The sequence below is a fragment of the Sorex araneus genome, chromosome 5 (genome assembly GCF_027595985.1).
Source record: "Sorex araneus isolate mSorAra2 chromosome 5, mSorAra2.pri, whole genome shotgun sequence".
Lineage (NCBI taxonomy): Eukaryota > Metazoa > Chordata > Mammalia > Eulipotyphla > Soricidae > Sorex > Sorex araneus.
The window spans coordinates 155,988,436-156,004,509 of record NC_073306.1 but is presented as its reverse complement, the minus strand read 5'-3'; the positions used below and the strand labels follow the sequence as shown (position 1 = coordinate 156,004,509).

The 16,074-nt window shown below is 42.0% G+C and overlaps 1 protein-coding gene across 4 annotated transcripts in view; it reads left to right on the top strand.

Annotated features, from left to right (window-relative positions):
- KCNIP4 (potassium voltage-gated channel interacting protein 4) overlaps window positions 1–16,074 on the top strand; it is a 540,146-nt gene that overhangs the window by 412,498 nt on the left and 111,574 nt on the right. For 3 of the 4 annotated variants that reach the window (XM_004616544.2, XM_004616543.2, XM_055139126.1), the window contains exon 2: window positions 8,272–8,396. In XM_004616544.2, the coding sequence (XP_004616601.1) occupies window positions 8,272–8,396 (125 nt within the window). The remainder of the gene's footprint in view (window positions 1–8,271; window positions 8,397–16,074) is intronic. The other variant, XM_055139127.1, reaches the window with a different exon arrangement.

Below are 16,074 nucleotides of genomic sequence, written 5' to 3'. Positions count from 1 at the left end.
TTTGAACTCTCCATCCAAAGAAGTTGAGTGATAAGCACAAGAAGAAAAATGACAGGTTCACGTCGTATCCCAAGATACTGTACTTATTGACTGTGCAAGTGTGTGAACTTTAAAAACATGTCTAGTCCCTAAAATTATTTCCTCAAATGATTATCACGCTTCCCTTTTATTTTATTTTGAACATTGTGAAGGGTGGAACTGAGAAATAGAATTCTCTGAGTCTGTGCATTTTATCAATATCTATACATGTTTTTAGAGTCGAAGAGAGGAAAATATTACATTGGCACTGCATACAATAGCTATGGCAATCTTCCCTCGGGGGACTGTAAGTTATCCTGCTGTGTCAGACTTGAACAGTGCACAAGCAATCACATCTTCTATTTCACAAGTTTTGAGCTGCAGTGGCCAATTCTGTAGTCAATTATCTCCCAGCACTCTGTAAAGTGTAGATAAATCCTTGGGCAAAGTTAGCTAAATACTCCTCTAATACCAGTCACTGGAACAAACTTTAAATATTTAGTATGCATTATCAGCCCCATAATGGTATTATCAAAAAAGTATTTGCATGACCAGTATAATAAAGGGTATACATGAAAACAGACATTTTTTTAAATAAATGAGATAAAGTAATATAAATCAAGTCAAGTGAATTTTTTGCTAGGCGAATCAATATTCACTCAAATCACTGTATCACAGTATCACTGTCATCCTATTTGTTCGAGTGGGAGCCAGTAACATCTCATTCGTCCCTGTCTCAGTCAGGGTCAGGGGAATGAGGCCCATTATTGTTACTATTTTTGGCATATCAAATACACCACGGGTAGCTTGCCAGGCTCTGCCATGCGAGATTCTGCATCGCTCTCTTCTGGGAGCTTTGTTTTATAGTCTCTGGATCTTGGCTGTTTATGAGATTACATGGTGCTAGGGGCTGTTTGTGGGTGTGGCTGCCAAGCTACTGGAAAACGGGGGACCTGGGTGGAGGAGGCCCAGTCCTGATCCTGGCAGGCTTGGAGATCTCAGCCACGGGTCCCTCAGACCTGGGTTCCTCTGTCGGTTCCTTCATGGGTGAGGCTCATCTGAGCATGTGGAGAGTGGCCTTGAGCATGGCTGTGACAGGGTTCTGGAGGTTTTTGGCTGTCGGGGCTCTGCTTGGGACAGGGAGGGAAACTCAACCAGCCATCCTTGGAGGTGCCCTGGTGAAGACAGCCTGGCGTGAGGGCAGGAGATTCTGCAGGAAATTCACTCAAATAAAATACTTAAATAATTGTTCTTATGATTATTCAGAGCTTTTTTGTTTTTCAGTTTTGGTTTGGTTGGGGGATGGCACACCCAATACACTCAGGTCTTCTTCTTGGTGCTTCTGTGCTCACTCCTGGCAGTGTTCCCACAGTACCATATGAGGTACCTGGGATCAAACCTGAGTTTTCCACATGTAAGTTTCTTAACTCCTGTAGTAACCTCTTGACACCCTACTTTTCAAACTGAAGTAAGATTGCATTATAATACTTTGTGTTCTGGGTGTGAACCATTGTAAAATATCTGCTTATGCTACGTAAAGTTCACCACTAGAATTATACATTTTCGTAGAGTCTTAATCCTCTTTTATGCTGACAAGGCTCTACATAATGCTCTTTGGTTTCACAGATTGTACTAAGTATGTCTGTATGCCAAAGACCTTGACCTCAGGTTGTTTTAGACTAGGCAAAGACAAGGATTCATCTCTATTTACAGGGTCTAGGTTCTGGATAAACTGAAAGAAGTCACATATTCTTTTCATTATTCATTTTAGTCTTGCTGGACTTGTTTACACAAGCCTGTATAGAGAAGGAATGCCTCACATTTGTGCTTCTCTGAAGTAAGCTGTACTGTAGTTTTCTACTGTAGCTGTTGTCTGACCTCTAAGGGAGTCAAATTCAAATAATCAGGGGCTGGAGAGATAGCACAGCGGGTTGGGCATTTGCCTTGTATGCAGCCGACTTGGGTTCAATTCTCAGCATCCCATATAGTTCCCTGAGCATCGTCAGGAGTAATCTTTGAGTCCATAAGCCAGGAGTTAAGCCCTGTGCATCGCCAGGTGTGACCCAAAAAGGAAAAAAAAATTCAAATAATCAGGAGTTGGGCGCCCTCAGCATTTTAAGAAAACTTATGAGAAAAAGAAGAAAAGTGCCTATTTTTAAAAGTTATTTTGTTGTTCCCAAGAGATTTGAATTCCAATTTATAGTCCAATGGTGTCAAGGCCTGAGGGGACCATTGACTCAGACACTGGACAATCTTATTCCTGAGAGACTTAAATCTGACAAAAAGAACGAAGAAAGCCAGCCAGCAAACTCAAGGGTGTCTAGGCTTGGTAACCTGTTGTCTGATTGAAATAAAACAAGTTATAAGATACATCCATTAGAAAAATGACTTGTTTTCTGCTTATTTCGGGCTGTATATGAATCAGCAGTTCTGCAGTTGTCTGTAGCTATTCAATGAAGAGATCTGGGTTTGGTTTAGGAGGCCAGAGGCCAGAGTCTTGCCATTCTGAGGATTTTTTTTTTCTTTTATGGTTTCGGGCCACACTGGGCTGTGCTCACTCTTTACTCATGACTCTGTGCTTAGAAATCACTCCTGGCTGGGGATTGAACCCAGGATGACCACAAGCAAGCAAATGTCTTAACTGCTGCACTATCTTCCTGGTTCTGCTTCTTAGACAATACACTTAATCCTTAGCCTTTTTATAACCTCAACTTAAGAAAATTTCAGTAGATAACATTTCCGAAAAGCAAGCCCAGGGCTATGACTCCGGGCTTGACATAGTCATAGTCATAGTCATAGTCATAGCATAGTGGGTAGGGTGTTTGCCTTGCCACGGCTGACCAGGGTTCAACTACCAGCATCCCATATGGTCCCCTGAGCACCACCAGGAGTAATTCCTGAGTGCAGAGCTAGGAGTAAACCCTCTGCATCGCCAGGTGTGACCCAAAAAGAAAAAAGAAAAAAAAAAAAAAGCAAGCCACCTCTGTGTCCTTTCTGGACCCAAGACCCTGTCATTTTTAGGCCTTATTCTACAGGCTTCCAATCAGGACAGTTGTTCCACCCTTATAAATATCATGGCAAGCATTCAATGTGCTCAAACAGGTATTTCCCAAAACATTGTAACCCTCTGATTTATAGTGTGATATCGTTCATCCCCTAGGATTTGGGAACAAATTATATAACTGTTCCCATCTCTTAAAATAGCATATTGACTAAACCTATGATCTTTGATGTCAAAACCCCAGGGATCAAATTCCAGCTCTGTCACTTACTAGCTATGTCACCTTGAGTAAGTTGTTTAAGCTCTGGGAATCCCAGGTTTTTTCTATATACAATAAGTGCAATATTGGTTATCCAGCAGGATTTGTGTTGGTATTCAAATAAGATCAGATATATTGCTTTTTTAAGTTCTTAATCGGGTGGTTATTTATTTATTTATTTATCTATTACTTTTTGGATCACACCCGGTGATGCACAGGGGTTACTCCTGGTTCTGCACTCAGGCAGTGCTCAGGGGACCACATGGGATCCTGGGAATCGAACCTGGGTCGGCCTTGTGCAAGGCAAATGCCTTACCCATTGTGCTATTGCTCCAGCCCTGGGTGGTTATTTTTATCAACCATTTCAATAGAAGGCTTAGAGTTGGATTTTAAGGTGACAGATATCTGTCTGCTTCCTTCTCATCTCACAGTTTGACCTTGAATAAATTAGATCTTCTACACCTCAGTTGTCTCATCAAAAAAGTGGGAACAATAAGGCTGGAAAGATAGTACATTGGGTCTTGGGCTTTCCTTGCACACAGCTGACTCTGATTTGGTCTCTGATGCCCCAAATGGTCCTTAAGCCCTGGCAGGAGCGATCCCTGAATATAGAGTCAGTAGCAAATGCTGAGCACCGCTGGATATAGACCCAAAACAAAACAAACTTTAAAATAAAATAAAGTTAGAGTAATAGCCCCTATACTGAGAGGTGTCGTTAAGATTAAGTGATTTGATATACTAGCATACTGCCCATCATTCACCAGAATAATAACAAGACATGCTTTTATTGACATTGCACACCATTTGAACAGAGATAGGTGTCTGTGAGTTTTAGACAGCCACCAACAAATGCCACAGACAAAGTGCATTAACAACATAAATTTATCTTCTTACTAGTTTGTAGACTGGGAATCTAACATCAAGGACTGGAATTCTGAGTTTCTTCCCTCAGCTAATAGACCAAATTGTGTGTTTCCATGACTTTGCCTCTGTGCATATGTCTCCCGGGTCATTTTCCTCCTTAGAGAGATACCAGATGTATTAGACCAGGCCCCTATCCTTAAGAACTCATTTCCCCTTAACTACTCCAGAAGGACCCTATCTCCAAGTGCAGTCAGTCAGGGTTAAGCCCTAACTTTTAGGGAGTCACCATTCATCCCAAACCAGGATAATAAGCCAAATTGCAGTAGGAGTAGGAGAAGATCAGATGGAAAGAGGATTCAGTGGATATAGTCAAATCTCTGCAGCATTTGACATCACTTAAGAAGAGAGAGGCTATTCTTATTTCTCTCATTGTGATTTCTGTTGATATGATGTGAACATAAGTATATGTGAGAGCATGTAACTACACACAAATACACACACACACACACGCAAATAGAACACAAGCTTCACATCAAAGACATGATGATAAATCCTGTGTTGACCTATTCTGTATAACATCTGGCCACTTCTTCCCTCATTGAGACTCAAATGAACAGCTATGCTTCATGGTGGAGTTCTTGTGAGAACTAGGATGAAGTCGGTACAGCACCTTGCTGTCACCCTAGCACTTACAGGAGCTCAACAGGTGTTCATCCACACTTAGAATCACTGTAGTGCAGGGTTCCAGGGGCGGCTGAGTCAACGCCGCGAACTCTACGGTGCCTGCAGACTCATGCTGTGCACTCTGCAGAGTCTGTCTCTAGGAATCGGAGCCTTGATTGGGTTAAGTGGTGTTGCTTTTTTGACTGATAATATGCTGGTGATTGCTGATGATTTCAGGTATGTTTCTAGAGCCTGGCAGCCTCCTCAAAATAGAAGCAGTCCTGTGACAGCGAGGAGTCATTAAGAAGTAAGGTACTAGTCAGGTTGGAAAACAAGTGCGCCCGCAGGCAGACACATCAAGCACGGTGCTTTGAATATTGCATGTGATGATCTTCCTATCACACATGCTTAATTCAATTACACTGACCCTCCAGCCCTGGGTCTTTTGTCTCAGGCTCATAAGATATTTTTTTTTTTTGTCTGTAAGTGTGCGACAGCTGGAGAAAGAAGCTGTGTTGGTGGGAATCAGACTGCTGTGTGGTTACAAAGGTCGAGAAGTTAATGTGCTGTTTTGTTTCTTTCCCGAGGAAGGGTCATGAGATCTAAGAAGAGGTTATGCCATGATTGAAAGGCTGCTCTGATTAAAATTCCCTCTACTTTTTCCCATGCTGTGTGCCTGAGAACAATGCATAAAGAAGACAGCATTTCCAAAGAAAATATTTCAGGTCCACCAGCGGTCTGCAAATCTTAGTTTGAGAAATTTTCTAGGGATAACTAAGATTAAGGGTGCTCCCAAGAAATGGAAACTTGTATTGGGTCATTAATTCATTCAGCAATAATTCTGGAATGCCTTTTAGATATCAGATTTTATGTTGTTCCAGTTGATTGAGGGTTCAAGTCCCTTTGTGCTCGTCTTTGGCCCTTTCTTTGGGCTGGAGCCATAGGAGAGCAGGTAGGGTGTTTGCCTTGTATGCAGCCAACCTGGGTTCAATTCCTCCATCCCTCTCAGAGAGCCTGGCAAGATACCGAGAGTATCTTGCCCGCTTGGTAGAGCTTGGCAAGCTACTCATGGCATGTTTAATATGCCAAAAACAGTAACAAGTCTCACAATGGAAACGTTACTGGTGCTCGCTCGAGCAAAGCGATGACCAATAGGACAACAATGCTATGGTGCCAGTCTATAAGACATTAAGTCTGTCTTCAAGGGGACACCACAACAGATAAGACAAATAGGGACATGCCATGATGATCTGTTAAGTTATGTGAGAGGAAGTTAGGGTAGAGGCCCTTCTGTCTAGCATGGCAAACCACAAAGTAAGAATTGAGCTGGATCAGAAAATATGAAAAGGAACAGGGATTTATACTGTCAACGATTCTAAGGGAGTAAATCTGAAGACACGTCTAAGAAAGCACAGCTTTTTCCAGTTTTTGACATATCAAATCTCTTCCCTGGCATGTATTTTACCCTTGTCAGCTACAGTAACCAGAACACAGTTCAGTTCCTTATGTCAGATACCACCCAAGGAGGCACCTTGTTCCTTCAACTTCTCCCGCTCATGACTGAAATCCGCTCATCCATTCCAGCAAAGAGAGAATAAAGTGGAAGGAGCCTCATTTGGGCTTTGGAGGACTTTTCTGTCCCCATAGAGCCTGGCAAGGTGGATCTGTCATGTTTTTCAGCTACTTTCAGCCCTTTCCACATCTCTTCAGGGCACCCTTCACTGCCTTTCTCATGTTGATCTTTAATAGCCTCGAGATTACTCTTGGCTTTCTCATCTTTCTATGTCCCTTTTGTTATTGCAATCTATCTGTCACTATTCTACAGCTTCCCTTATATTTATTCAATGGAAAGCATAAAGGCAATGTTTTATTTCTAGCTCCTGTTACAGTCTGACAGGCACAACACTTCTGAGTACTTTTTTCATCACTCCTGTCGGTGTTTTGTAAATTCCATGAGCCAAGTGATTAGGACATGCCTGGATGAGATTTCCAGTGCCCCTTTTTCCTGTTGTTGAGGGTGCTGGCCCCTGTGACACTCAGTGGCACTCAATGAGACAAAGCAGTCAGTACGAACAGTTATCAGTAAGAGGCAGCATTACTAAGTATCACAGATGAAGTGACTGGGGGAACTTAAAAATTTCCAACAGAAGATAGAATTTAGACTATTAGTTGCTCTGGGACCGGAGTTCATGAGAAGTTCTTTTCCAGAGCCTTGCTTCTCTGAGTTGAGCATCTGAAGCTGAGAGAGTGACAGAACGCAGGCAAGCCATGATTGTAACACTGGACCAGCATGCATCTGTTTCGAAGGACTCTCTTAGCTCATGTGTGGGCTAAACTATGGCCTGTCGCCACAAGAATTCCTTAAATCTCCATTGGATCCCACTTCCCAGAAACTAAATGTTGTAACAGATGCTGCATTCAGAGATCATAATATATCCTGGCATTTCCCTGCCTTCTGTTCTACCTGAGCCTGGGGCAAATATGCAGATGTTACCAGATGTTGCTTGTCAGGAGAAAGTGTTTTATGGACATACACTTTTGGTTTAAGAAAGCAAATTATCTGTTGTAGATTCTCTCAACACCATTGCCTTCTAGTATTCTGCTGACAGAATATTACCATTGAAGGATTTTCCACATTTGTGTGGCCACAAAATTCTTTTTATATTGAATATCTTTGAGCAAGTCTATTCACCAAGTGAGGCATAATATTTTAGAATATATCTATAGCGATGGACTTCCTAGATTGCAAAATAGGTTCTACTGAGAAGTTTCCCTTAGTCCTAATTTAACTAAGGAGCACTGTGACAAACTGAGGGCTGGTTCCTTGAGTCATGTCAGCCTCTAACCTGACTATGGTATCCCCAAGCAAAATGATTATTTGGAGCATATCAGCAGTCTATCTTATTGTTGCACTGCATGAGTTATTCAACTAAAACACCACTTTTGTAGCTAATACTTGGTGTGTCCACACCTATACTGGGTTCTAATAATTGTGATACTTTTTTTTTTTTTTTTTTTGCTTTTTGGGTCACACCCAGCGATGCTCAGGGGTTACTCCTGGCTTTGCACTCAGGAATTGCTCCTGGCAGTGCTTGGGGGACCATATGGGATGCCAGGGATCGAACCTGGGTCGGCCTCGTGCAAGGCAAACGCCCTACCCACTGTGCTATCGCTTCGGCCCCTAATTGTGATACTTTTAAAACACTTCCCAACTTATACAAATGCTAGCATTACTATGTCTAGCACTAGAATGTGTGAAAAAGAAAAGAATGTTATGTAGAACTGTCTTCACTTTACCTGCTAACCTTGGGGCAATAGAGACCCCCTTCCTGTCGTGTGCAACCCTTCCTCTGAAAGAATTCCAGCCCTCCCATAGCCATTTCATTCCATGGTTTCTGTGTGGCTGTGAGTGTGCAGTGATGGTTAGAGACTGGACTTAAGATCTTTTCTGCTGCTTCCTCCACAGACAGCGTGGAAGATGAGCTGGAGATGGCCACTGTCAGGCACCGGCCAGAGGCCCTGGAGCTGCTGGAAGCCCAGAGTAAATTTACTAAGAAGGAGCTCCAGATCCTGTACCGAGGATTTAAGAATGTAAGTTCTGTTTTATTTCACCTCCCTTCACCCCTCCAAGGAGTACTGAGGTTTAAGAAGGGAAAGGGGAAAATGACTAGTCTGGGCAACCACACCACATGTGCATTTCATATTTCCCTTCCCTAGATTCAATATTGATGACGGCCATTGGGACTTTGACTCACTCTGATATAACCATGGTCATAAGTTTTAGTAGCACATTAAGTAAGGCAAAGTTCATAAGAAAAAGATTTATTTCATTACATTCTTAGTTGGGCTCTTTCTTTCTTCAATTCTAATAACATTTTATTTTATATTTTATTTTGAAAGGGGATAGGGTATGGGTTTCCCAGGACTGCATCTGGCAATGCTCAGGGTCTACTCTGTGCTTAGGGAGTCATTCCTGACCATTCCCAGGGACCATATGTGGTGCTGGGGATCAAACTAGGGTCAAAAGTATACAATACAAGTGCCTTACTATCTCTCTGGCCTATTTTAATCCCATCATTTTAGTGAGCTCTATTGTCTCTTTAGTTGTGAACTATATTCTGTGTTTGACTTGAATTTTTGCCATAATTTTCTCAGAAGGGCTCCATTAAGGAATTCTAATCTAGCGTTGAGAAGTGTCACTGTACATTATTTAACATTGTGTATTAAATATAATATTTCTATTATAATATTACTTTAGTATCTAAGTGAAACACCTCTGAAAGACTGCTTTGTCAGTAGCCTGAACCATGGGCATCTATACTTCCTACCTTATATGGTTCTACCCTCTACCTGCATACCTCAAAAGTATCAAGAGTTTCTCTATCAAACATATATAAGCGTTTCATGTATTATGTCTCCACATATGTGTCAAACAGGAGTTAGAATATCCTTTGAGAGCCTAATTAAATTGCTTTAGTCTTTGCCTAAATCTAGAGAGCTCCTATCTCACGGCCTGTAGACACCTAAGGACCAACTATAAAGCTTCTGCTATGCTGGGTCTTCAAATATTATTGTGTTAGGCGGCATCTCTGTCTAACCTCATGTAGACACACTAGGTAAAAAAGGTTTTTTTCTTTTTTGGTAAACTCAGATGTATGTGTGCACACACACATTCACATGTCATGTAACGCTGTTGATTTTCAGAATATTTTCCAGGACTGCATCATTAGACTGTGTTTTGACATAACCTTCGATTTATTTGATGCCATGGAGTCTTTTGCTACCATTCCCACTCCTCCCCATGTTTCTTGTCTGAGCTTTTCAAATTATTCTCCTTCTGGTTAGAAATCTGGGACTCCGCTATTCTGCTAACACCGGAATATCTATGCAGGTAAACTGGAGAGTGTGGGAGGGAGAGATATCAAGGAAATAGAAGCTCACCCCACACAGACAGGACTTTCATTAACTGGACCATGAGATATAGTATGGGAAGATCAAAAATGTAAATGGAGGCCTGAGCAATAGGACAGTGGGTAGGATGTTTTCCTTGGAAAAGACTGGCCATTGTTTGACTCCCCAGAAGCTCATATGGTCCCTGTAGCCCACCAGGAGTGATCCCTGAGCACAGAGTCAGGAGAAAGCCCTGAAACTGCTGGGTGTGGCCCAAAAACAAAAAAAAAGGAAAAGAAAAGAGGGAAGGAAGGAAGGAAGGAAGGAAGGAAGGGAGGGAGGGAGGGAGGGAGGGAGGGAGGGAGGGAGGGAGGGAGGGAGGGAGGGAGGGAGGGAGGGAGGGAGGGAGGAAGGAAGGAAGGAAGGAAGGAAGGAAGGAAGGGAGGAAGGAAGGAAGGAAGGAAGGAAGGAAGGAAGGAAGGAAGGAAGGAAGGAAGGAAGGAAGGAAGGAAGGAAGGAAGGAAGGAAGGAAGGAAGGAAGGAAGGAAGGAAGGAAGGAAGGAAGGAAGGAAGGAAGGAAGGAAGGAAGGAAGGAAGGAGGGTTGTGGAGCTGGACTGAGCTATCAGCATGAGCCCATGTAGACTGTGCCACACACGGGCAGGAACAAAGTCCCCATGAAAATGGGTGAGATTACTCGTGTGTCCTGACTGGTTTGGATGAAACTGAACATCTTTTTCTTTAGGCTACCTTAGTAAATAATTTCATACATTTCAGTATACTGAAATCCCAGTCTTCCTTTTCTCACAGATCCCAGGTACTTAGCTTGTTTGTTTTCAGTATGCAGATCCTAGGTACTAAGTTTGTTTGTTTTCAGTATGCAGAAAAGGTTTTGGCTTTGCATGTTCTTCCTGTAACTCCTTTTTTGATGACCTCACTGCATTGAGCCCTTTAGAGTGTGAACAGTAAGATGGTAATAAAAGGAGATTTTGGGGCCACTCTACCTTTGTCACAGTGCCTGAGTGAACCTGGGCCCTCCATGAAATATAATTTCTCTCTCATTCCTTGTCTCAGAGGCTCCAAGTGAACGAATATTCATGCAACATCTGGCACCCAACATGGAACTAAAACCCATGACCCTGAGATCTACCAAGGGAGGGAAGGAAGAAAGAGAAAGAGAAAAATGTAACGAAACATGCATAAAGAGAAGGGCAGATTTTCGAAAATGAGGCTAGCAATTCATCAGCCTCTCTCTGCAGCTTGAAAGCTGCAGTGACCATTGGCAACAGAACACCAGCGAGTGGCTGGAATGGGGAAAGACAGGGTATAAAAGAGACCAAGTCTTGATCAAAAGAAATGGTAAGGGGAGATGAATCATAGACACAAACTTCACAAGCATACCTATGTACATCTAGGCTTCTTTGCTCTAATTCAGAGAGCTTGTACTAAGCAAACCCACTTCTTGAAAGCATTCCATTTTGCATCAGATACAAAATGGTTGTCAAATAAAACAAATAAATAAAAAGAATGAACTCCAGACAGCCTCTCAGCATCTTTCCTCTACCACTGCTGCTTCATTATGACTCTATGACCATCTCTGTGGGTCTCTCCATCTGGGGTCCAATTGCCTTCCATCCCTTTTTGTTGCAAATTGGAATAGTGATTACTGCCATCGTTAACCTCTGGAACCAGCATCTCTACAGTAGGTCTCTTACAAGTGGTACTTCACAAACAATTGCCCAGCTCCTTAGTCTATGTTCATTGCTTTATTTTTTTCTTTTCCTATTTGTCTCCTTTCTTCTTGTTCTGCCCTTCCTTCTTTCTCCTTTCTCTCCACATTTCCTACTCCCTATACCTTGTTCACTTCTTTAGTCTTCCTTTCTCTTTATTTTTATTCTTTTCTTTCTCTTTTCCCCCTGGTCAATTATCTACTCCTTTATTTTTAGTTCATCCTCTTCTTTCCTTTTATTTGTACTTTTATCTCTTCTTATCATTGTTTTCTACCCTTTCATTCCATCTTGCCCCATAAAAGAAATTAATATCAGAAGGTGCCCAGATTGGTCATTTTGTTAGGGGTGGCAGATCTCTGCCCGGGGGAGGCTCGGAGAGACAAAAGAACAAAACCAAGACAACTCTTTCTGCAAATGCATGGGGTTTATTTAAGCCAATATAGCTATATTGGGACCTTCAATTGTGCCTCAATAGCGTGGCATAACCGAAGGTCCCGAACTCCAAAAAGCAGGCTGTATTTATACCCTTTTGGGGGAGAAGGGAAAAGCACACATATTGCAACATCAAAGGGAAATCACGCCTATAGATCAAAGGGGCTCACAGAGAGGTCACTTAATTTGCATATCTAAACATTTGTTGACTGTTAACTATTTCTCTGCAAATGTTTGCTTAGAGTTCCTAGGGCAGCTTGTTGGCCCATTTGGTGACAGTTTCCTGCCCAGCGGGAGGTCACGAAGAAAATATCTTTCAAAGCGGTCAAACAGTTACAAAGGCAAATTTAACTCTTAACCTGCCCTCCTCTTCATGCCCACTCCCCTCCACCAGTGTCCTCAGTTTCCCTCCTACACTATTCCCCAGTAGGCCTGTGTGGCAGGAACTTTTCTCGTCCCCCAAGTCTTATCTGTTCCCTTCCCTCCAGCTTATCTCCCACCCCTGGCCCCTGCTCCAGAGCTAAGCTTCCTATTTTTTTTGTTTTCTTTTTCTTTTTCTTTTTGGGTCACACCCGACAATGCACAGGGGTTACTCCTGGCTCTGCACTCAGGAATTACTCCTGGCGGTGCTCAGGGGACCATATGGGATGCTGGGGATCGAACCCGGGTCATCCCTGTGCAAGGCAAACGCCCTACCCGCTGTGCTATTGCTCCAGCCCCACTAAGCTTCCTATTGAAGACCAGTTTTCCTGCTCTTTGTTTCTTAAAGAGGCATTCATCTAGGAAAGTGCCTCAATCTGGCAAATCATCCTATTAAGTAAAGACAGTCAGACATCTCCCCCTAACCCCCAGTATTTTTCCAGTACAATTCCTTTGATAAGGATGCTCACCCCCAGCTTAGATTGTTCATCTAGAATGGGAGATGAAATGTCTCAGCCCTTTACCCAATCTTCCTTACTGAGTCCTGCCTACATTTTCATGTTCCACTCTACATGCTGAACAGAGCGAGAGAACTGGAGATTACAATAGTGCAGTGTTTCTTATCCTTTAGTGCTACGCAGTCATCTGAAGGACTTGCTAATAATCACAATCACACATTGTTAATGGTCCTACCTCAGAAAGCATAACTAGATAAACCTGAGATCCAGATAGAGTATTTGCATTTCTCACAAATTCCCAGGCAATGCAGAAAGTGCTGGTTTAGAGACACAGTAACGTTGCATTAGTGTAGGCATCATGGACCTTGGTGCCACTCAGACTTGACTCCCTATCTTGCTTGTTTAGGCAGCCTCCTACAAATCAGTGGTCTGCATTCTAGTCTGGACAACTTAGGATAATGATGCCAACTACCAATGCAGAGTTTTAGGTGTTTGTTTTTAAGTCCAACAGATCTTCAAAGGATTTATTATAATGTGGCTCCAAAAATACTAACCTCAGCTTATGTTCTTTAAAATGGGGTTGCCAAGTAATCTTGGGGAACACCAAGTAGAGGATGTTGGGAAGACCCATTCGGGTTGGAAGATGAGAGCTAAAAGTAGTCCTGCGTGGAAAACTGGGGCTACTGGTTTCTCAAATATTCCCCATAGTCCCTTGCCATTGGTCATATCAAAATCTCTCCCATATGTTGGCCATTCATTTCCTCAACATTCACCTATGAGAATCTTTCTACTCTTCCAACCCTCTGAGTTCTTTTATGCAAACTAATCCCGTACTAGGCATCTGGCTTATCTTCACCCTCTTTGCCTATCTTGGCTTGCAAGGCAAGATGGTTAGAAAGGATGAGATTTTGGAGAGTCATGCCCTTCACAATAACATTAGTAAGGAGGTAGGAAACTGGAGTAAGCCCCTAAGTTTGATCTCAAGTCACACGTCAAGCACACACACACACACACACACACACACACACACACACACACACTCACTAACACACCTGGAGTGTTGTGCTGGCAATTCAGACATACATCTCCTCAGCTATTTTGTCATCAAACTTCTCTTTAATTTCTGCAAGCAGTTTCATGTTGTGGCTAAAAGAATGGGTAAGAGATGAAGAGTTTTTTTGATCAATCTTTTCCCCCACACTTCACCAAAATCTTTTAAAAGAGATTAAAATAAACTGAAGATTAGATCAACAGGATCTACATTTTTGATGGAGTATTTTTTGCATAAAAATATGCCAAGGATGTGGGGGAGGGGTGCACAGGGTATGTATGGGAAAGAACAAGATCAAGCAGGGGGATAAATAAGCAGTAATTGTAAAAATTTGCTCCTCTGAAAAAGTAGCTCTTGTGAGCCCTCAATGTTATTTGGAGGCTTTTATGGACTGATTGTGTGACTTTAGTAAACCACTTTATCCCTGGAGCCTTCTGTCTTTCTTTCAGCAAATTAGGGATTAAGATCTTCTCTTCCAATCATGAAGGGTGGCGGGTAATAATTGGTTTTGTTCCTCTCTTGAAAGACTCAGATAAAAGATCTTCCTTAAGTGCAAAGTATCACTCATATACTTTCGAATCCAGCTCTAAGAACTGAGATAAAATGTTATTATATTCTGTGCCCAAGCGAAGTTTTCTGTCAGATAACCAAAAAGGTGGAGCAACAGCACAGTGATTAGGGCATTTGCCTTGCACTCAGCTGACCCGGGTTCGATTTCTCCATCCCTCTTGGAGAACCCAGCAAACTACCGAGAGTATCCCACCTGCACTGCAGAGCCTGGCAAGCTACCCGTGGCATATTTGATATGCCAAAAACAGTAACAACAAGTCTCACAATGGAGACGTTACTGGTGCCCGCTCAAGCAAATCGATGGACAACAGTGCTACAGTGCTACCCAAAAAGCACGGCAGCTTTCCAAGTGAATGGTTGACTACAGATTGAAATATGTAAATGTGGCTGCTCCGGATATTCTGATTTACATGAACTAACACACTGCCACTGCTTTCTGGGTTTGAACATTTTATTTCATTCTTTTTCTTTAAATTTTGGAGAGTTGGGGTCACTTCCTGTGGTGTTCAGGGCTTAGTCCTTACTCTCTATACAGGAATCACTCCTGACAGGTTTGGAGGAAACTTTGGGGGTGCTAGGAATAAAACCTGGGTTGAATCCAAACATTTTAAGTATCATTTTCTATCTTTCTCAGGAAGTTGAACTTTTCTGAACATCAAATTCTTCTTGGATCGTAAACATTTCTATCACTTTTATGGAGTGTTGTCAATAGACATAAAAGAACCATTCTATTCTTTCAACTCATTCAAACTATATAAGTAACCAAAATTTATAATGAAAACACATGAGGTTTAACTCAGGAGTACTATCCTAAGTGTGAAATTTGAACATAAGGTATATTACCTTAAGTGTGAATGTATGTTAAATATATTTTATTGCATTTCTACAGTGCTTGGGCTTTAAACTTTTCAATGATTTCTTACATTTTTTTTAAACTTTTCTTGTTATTTTTATTTTTTTTATTTTTCAAAAGTTTTATTTAATTAAAGAACCATGATTCATAAAATAAAAGTCAGAAACTTGAGAGCAGGGAGTTTGTGAAATGGACTGGAAAGCATAGTGAACTGGAGAACATAGTGAAAATGGACTGGAGAGTGTGCTTTGCTCAGAGGAGACCAGAGCCTGATCCCATCCCTGCAGGGTCCCCTGACCACTGCCAGGAGTGGCCTCCAAGCATTGAGCTTGGTTCAGTCCTTAAGCATCATAGGATGTGGCTCAATAATGAAAATATAGTGTGGATTCAGACACTTTCTAAAATAATGGGTTATTTTAATTAATTTATTCCTAATGCAACATTTATTTTACTTTTTACATTTTTAGTTTCTTCTTAATTTTTAATTGGTTGTGGTTCTGTGATACTTCTAATGATAATTTCCCATGCATTTAATTCCATCACCAGTGTACCCACCTTCCTTTCCCTAGGACCCCAAGACTCCTCTATTTCAATCCCCATCCTACCCCACCCCCAATACAAACTCAATTGTGTGGGTCAGATATTTTCTAAAGTAATGTTTTTGTGGTTGGTTGGTTGGTTGGTTGGTTGGTTGGTTGGTTGGTTGGTTGGTTGAATATAGTTCTGGCAGGATCATCTAAGTAAAATGAGCTCAGGGGCTCAAGTGAAGCATGTTGATGACTTTGGGCAAGCTATTTCAGAGGTAAAGAGGCACAGCTTAAATCAGAAAGGTAATAAGAGAGGGGAGAGAAGGAACTTAGGTGATGT